This window comes from Pezoporus occidentalis, unplaced genomic scaffold (genome assembly GCF_034315485.1).
Source record: "Pezoporus occidentalis ecotype Australia unplaced genomic scaffold, CSIRO_AGI_Poc_V1 ctg25, whole genome shotgun sequence".
NCBI classification, from domain to species: Eukaryota; Metazoa; Chordata; class Aves; order Psittaciformes; family Psittacidae; genus Pezoporus; species Pezoporus occidentalis.
Genome location: NW_026914394.1, coordinates 7,199,674 through 7,205,677, shown reverse-complemented (window position 1 = coordinate 7,205,677; position 6,004 = coordinate 7,199,674). Strand labels below are relative to the sequence as shown.

General features: G+C 47.4%; 1 protein-coding gene across 19 annotated transcripts in view; it reads right to left on the bottom strand.

Moving 5' to 3' along the window:
* Window positions 1–1,291: 1,291 nt before the first annotated feature.
* FGGY (FGGY carbohydrate kinase domain containing) overlaps window positions 1,292–6,004 on the bottom strand; it is a 448,818-nt gene continuing 444,105 nt past the window's right edge. For 17 of the 19 annotated variants that reach the window (XM_062623156.1, XM_062623150.1, XM_062623145.1 and 14 more), the window contains 2 exons: window positions 2,724–2,785; window positions 1,292–1,533 (listed from right to left, as the gene is read on the bottom strand). In XM_062623156.1, the coding sequence (XP_062479140.1) occupies window positions 1,452–1,533; window positions 2,724–2,785 (144 nt within the window). In that variant the 3' untranslated portion in view covers window positions 1,292–1,451. Of the gene's footprint in view, window positions 1,534–1,735; window positions 2,266–2,723; window positions 2,786–3,266; window positions 3,428–6,004 lie in introns of all 19 variants that reach the window. The other 2 variants (XR_009965693.1, XR_009965694.1) reach the window with 2 other exon arrangements.

Sequence of the window (6,004 nt, the reverse complement as noted above, 5' to 3'; positions counted from 1 at the left end):
GGGAACTCCCAGTTACCTCCTGGGCATGACGTGCTGTGGTATGGAATACCTCTTTGGTCAGTTTGGGTCAGGTGTCCTGTCTCTGCTTCCTCCTGGCTTCCCCTCTTCCCTGGCAGAGCATGAGGCTCACAAAGTCCTTGGCCAAATCAAAACATCATTGTTATCAGCTCTGTTCCCAGGCCAAAAGTCAAAACACAGCATTGCACCAGCTACCAAGAAGGAGAAAAATGACTGCTACTGCTGAACCCAGGACACAGACAAATGGCAGAGAAAGAAAGAATTTCTGAGAGCATTTCACTGATGGCACTGGCAATGTTTGGCTCTTGCAAGATCAAAACAATTTATACTGTCAAAGGTGAAACATTTTTGCTGTATACAACTAGAGTATCCAGACTCTCTCCTTCCACAGCACAGTTAACTATGCAGGGCCACCTTCAAAACCACCTGGGAACAAGTAAAAGCCTTTTTGTTGACTGGATTTGGCTAGCAGGCAGCCAGGAAGGTGTCTGAGCATTGACAATTGCAAATCAGAAGAAGGAAACCCCTTTCTCCCTTTGCATTCCCTGTACTTTCTGTGTCCAGCTCAGAGCTGGTGACTGGGTCTGGCTGGAGCAATGTGTTGAGGATGGACAAGGAGAGCTGGGCTGTTTCATGGCTGACTCCTGCGAGGCAGCTGGCACGATGGCAGGAATGCACCTGCATTGGGAACATACTTTCAGCAACTGTGTCTGCTTAACCTCATCTTTCAGTGTCAGCAATGGGCCGTTTGACATCAGCACAGCGACACTGCATGCAAAGGGTGAGGGACTTGCAAAAGACAAAATGGCACCAAGTACTGACAGCAAAAGGACTGTGCTGTGAGAATGGAGACAGAAAAAAAGAGAGCAGGAAACTGAAAAAAAACCCAGAGAGAACAAGACTGCACAGCTGCAAAAGTGATTCTCAAATATCAGCCGCCAAAGAAGTACTATAATCAGAGTCAAAATTACAAAACCAAACAGAACTTTCCAATGGAATTCGTGGTCAGGTCGTAGCTGGAGCAGACAGTGAAATTAAAAGGACCATGTGTGGTGCCAGGTGTAGTTACCTCTGAAAAACATGGCAAAGGGCAGCGATTTGAGTCCATCCAAATCAGTTATGGTGTTCCTTGTGCTGTTCCTGCTTGTGGCCAGTCTGAATACAGCACCGGCGTACCCGCAGCTGGTTATCTGGTCTCCTCTGACTGGGGCAAATGAACATTCCTTGTCCTGAAGTGCAGAGGTTATTGACAGAAAACACCCAGTGCTTCATGGCCAGTGAGTGCATTTTATTTCTCATTCCAAGTTAAAATGTACACTTTAAATGATAAAGGTGTATTTTTGCCATGGACGGTACAGTGAGAAGACATTACCCTCATCACAAATAGCTGGAGATTCGCTCTGCCTGCTGTTCCCAGGTTACATGACTCCAGATCAGAAGCTGTTCATGATGGACCGATACTCTCTCTGATGTTCCACCAGTCTCAAAAATACTTCATATTTCTTGTCGTAAAATCTGTATCAGAAAGTTAATTTCAACAGAGCCCAAGGTTTTAAGTTTTAAAACCCCTGTATTATACATATTTACATCCATTGCGTAGCATCAAAGCAGCTTTGACTCTTTCAAAATTACAACTTTTACTGGGATCAGTGTCCTCCCAAAGCGCAGCTCCCACCCAAACGGGTGACTGCGAGTTATAATTACACCTTTCATTCACCCCACAGCAGGCTTTGATTTCCAGGCGCTTTTTACCTCCAGAGCCCTTCGCTGTGGGAGCATGGGCACAGTGCGACCTCGCTGCTCTCCTGCCCGTTTACACCGCCCGGAGAGCCCCGGGACTCGCGGCCCGCATCCTTCAGCCCCCGGTCCCCGCTTGCCGGAGCACCCATTGCTGTCGGAGTCCGCTCCCCGGCGCCGCCCGCCGCCGCCAGGGGGTGCCCGCGCCCCGCCGTGCGCCGCCGCCGGGAGCAGCAGCGGGCGGAGCGGCCCCGCAGCGCCCCGGACACCGGGCACCGGGACCCCAGTACTCCAGGGCTTCTGCAGCCCCTCGGCGGGGCAGGGGTGAAGATGCGCGAAGCTCCAAGTGCCGCGGGGCCCGCAGTCTCAGCCGCTCAAAGCTCCCGCGGCCCCGGCACAGCTCCTCGCATCCCTGCAGCTGCGGGTTGGAGCTCACTTGCTCAGGAAAGCCGTCGCGGGCAGAGACTTAGGGCAGCTCAGAGCCCACTGACAGCAAATCACAGCCTTCACCTGGGGGCAAGCGTGGTAATCTGTGGGGCTATAACGAATCTGGAGCAGGACTTTTCCCAAGGGCATAGGGGGACAGGACAAGGGGGAATGGGTTTAAACTGACAGAGGAGATTGAAATGAGACATTAGGCAGAAGTTCTTCCCTGTGAGGATGCTGAGGTGCTGGCACAGGGTGCCCAGAGAAGCTGTGGCTGCCCCATCCCTGGCAGTGCTCAAGGCCAGGTTGGACACAGGAGCTTGGAGCAAGCTGCTCTAGTGGAAGGTGTCCCTGCCCGTGGCAGGGGTTGGAATTGGATGAGCTTTAAGGTCTTTTCCAACCCAAACCAGTCTGATTCCATGGTAATCCTTCAAAAATGGGGGTGATAACTACTACTGCATTCAGTCAGGGCTATAAAGAGACAGGCCTTAACTTCACACGCCATAAATCCTCACAGAGGACCCCACAAAAGTCAGGATTACCTTTTATGCTCATGGTTGGGCTGCACAACTCTCCCAACTTTCCCCATTTTCGCCATGGCCTCCTAGTAAAAGACAAACACAAAGTGGTAAAGCCTGGTTTGATTTAAAATACTTTTTGACAAGAACAAGATGTTTCAAAACCAATCGGAACATTACTGATGTATTTTGTTTCGGCTGAACAGGCCAGATGGCATAAAATATGTTCAATCCCATTATATAGTAGTCATGAGAACAAAGTACTGCAGACCCCTCAGTAAACCAAAATCTGTTTCTCTTTCTTACTGGGAGTCCGATGCAGAACAGACTTATCTTTTGTTATTTACACAAACCAAAGGAAATGTTTGACAACGCATCCCCGGAGGGGAGATTTCTCAAATAAAATGATACTGTACATGAGATCCCTTGATCATATTCATGAAGTATCAATTCCCTGCAGCCAGAGAGGCTTAAATGTGCTCCAGAGGCTAAAACTGACTTGCAAAGCTCTGTTATGGAGCCCACAGCTACCCTCACATTCCAGTATAAAAGGTGTAGGAGACTGACTTTGATCCTACTCTGCTTTTGGCCAAAGCCAAGTCAGACAAAGGGATGCAGCAGAATTCCTTGCAGAAGGAGTCTCTGGGATAGAGTCACATGTGGAAGGGAGAGGATGGAATTATCTCTGTGAGATTCTGAATTTCTGTGCATTCTCCTGAGCAATCCCACTGGAATGAAAAGAAGCATTAAAGCAATAGCTTTCAGATGGAACAGGGCTGAACATAAAAGATCAGGATTCAACAACCAGTGTCTGAGTAAATCTCAGTCTATGTCATTTCTACGCAGCACCCTAAATCTATTTCCATGTTCCTGCCCAAAGCACAGCACAGAGCATATTGGAATGAACCTGGACATCAGTCAGCCTGCGCTGCTGCTGGAAGCCACCTAACCAACTTTACATGTGGAACACCTACTTTCTATATTTGTCAACTTCAGGGGTTAATTCTGGATGAAATCATGGCTCCACCAAAGCAAAAAGCACTGCCAGTGACGGTGCAGTCAGGGTTTTACTCTGCCAGGGCTTCCGGTAAAACAGCAGGGAGCATTTCTCTGCACTCCTATGCCCATACTCTTTTGTATGTGCAGAAGTTGCTTGTACTTTGATTCCCTGAGAAACACCCTTGAAATAACACTTCCAGCGAGATAGGGTGTTCTTTTCTCTGGGGCATGTGAGCCTGCTGGCACTGAGACTCTGCACACCAGCCAGATTAAAGTACTGGCATGGAAAGGTTGATATCTTTCCCAGTAAGTGTAATGGGCATTTTATTCCCTGTTCTTTAACAGGGGACACTAGCTCAAGCATTGTTCCTGCTTACAATAGCCCATCTTTTACTTATCCCTTACAAGGCCAGCTGGATTTAGAGGCTACCCAAAAAAAATGAATGAATACCCAGAAAAACCCCAACTCAAAGACAATTCCTTCTGTTGCAATCAATACTGCTTTTCCAGGTAGCGTTGCCTCTTAAAGAAGGCTTATGGCAGAGCCCCTTGAAGCCCTCTCACTAATGGAAAGAGTCACTTTGCTTTCTGTTCTCTGCTTTATGTCCCCTTTTCAATTGCCCTGGAGATACTGCATGAAAATGAAACTAAGACATCTAAAAAGTCTCAGACAGATCCACTTTTTCCCACATGTGCAAAGAAACATGAAAGGGAGGAACAGACTTTGCCACTCACTCCTCCATGCACGTGCAGGACTGGCTGCTGCTGCTCTGTTTGGGCATCACTAAGAGGACAGGATACAAACAGCACCATTCTCAGGACATGTTCTGCTTCTGCCGCAAGTGCTCTACACACTCATGTTCTGCTTTACTGTGGGGCCTCTCACCACTTCCAGTGCTGAAAAACACATTACTGCCTCTTTGGGAGATCAGCCAGCCTTTTGAGATAAACCTATCTTCAGACGGGTTTTATTTTTATCCTGTTACTCATCTAACTCCAGGTCTCCTCAGGCTGGTTTGAGAGAGAACACACCCCAGTGCCGAGGCCACCAGATGTGGAAGGTGTGAGGGCAGCCTGGCTCAGTTCTGCCATCCCGCCAACCGCTGCAGCCCCAACCCTGGCTCAGGCTCCTTCCTGCACATCCCCTTGCTCTCCACCTCTCCAACCACCTTGCTGGTGCCCAACACCACACACGGCACATGTGACACACCAGCTTTCAGACCTAGTGCTTTGCAGCAGTGGTGTTCAAAGGGTGAAGCCAGGTCTCCACAAGGTTGATGAAAGCCTCCTATGCTCCCTGTGAGATCTCCCCAAACCCAAAACCTCTGGCACAGAGATCCTATTTCCCTGCTGGGCAGCTAATACTGCTCCCATGGGACCAGGAGCAGGAAAGGTAGAGAGGTCCCTAAAGGAAAACTGCTCCCTCAAGGCCTCATCCACACTAGGAAACCAGGCCTGGCTGCTGCTAATCTTCTGCTGGCCTACCCATCTATCCACCTTTTGCTAAGGAAGCAGATGCCAAAGCAATCTTTCCAGTTTATCAGCTAAAAACTTGCTTGTATCTTTAAATCCACTTGAAAATACATACTTTGAGGATCCAGATCCAGAGCATTAAGGTCTCACAGCAACCACCATGCCAACGCAAAATAACATGTGAAGAAAATACCCAGCCAGCAATTTTCAACAACTCACTCATTCTAGGTTGCTCCAAATGCCCTAAATGAATTCCCTCTCTTAATTTGCCTTTCAGCTGTCTGTTTTTGTGTTGTTTAAAGTCAGTTTGGTCATTGTTAGTTTGAACAAAAACTTTACTCCCGGAGGAGAGTCTTTTCAACAATTTTCTGAGGACAAAGAGGAACAGAACATTGAAAATATGAATTTATAATGAAATGGGAAACAAAGGAACATTAGAATCGCAGAACTGAATCAGATCAACCTTGTGCGCTGTTCTCTCTCCAACAAAGCCTTAAATATAGCAAAGTGATAATACTGCTGTTCAGAAACAGTTTGTTTGAGGGTTGACATCCAAATCCATAATTCCAGTCCCCAAGAATTTCACAGTCTTAATTTGAATGACGCTCTATCATCTTTTTTGTTTGCCAGTCTAGACTGTACAATGAATACAGTGACTTAAACACAATGAATTCTCTCTTAAAACAAAATATTTTGTAAAATTGCTTTTTAATCATTTCTTTTCTCTCTTTCCATAAAGGCTACGGCTATAAATAAACCCTGAAAGTTCGCATTTGATCATCGTTTCTAAAGGCTGGGCAAGAGGCAAGTGAAGGGTTTACACAGAAGAAAAG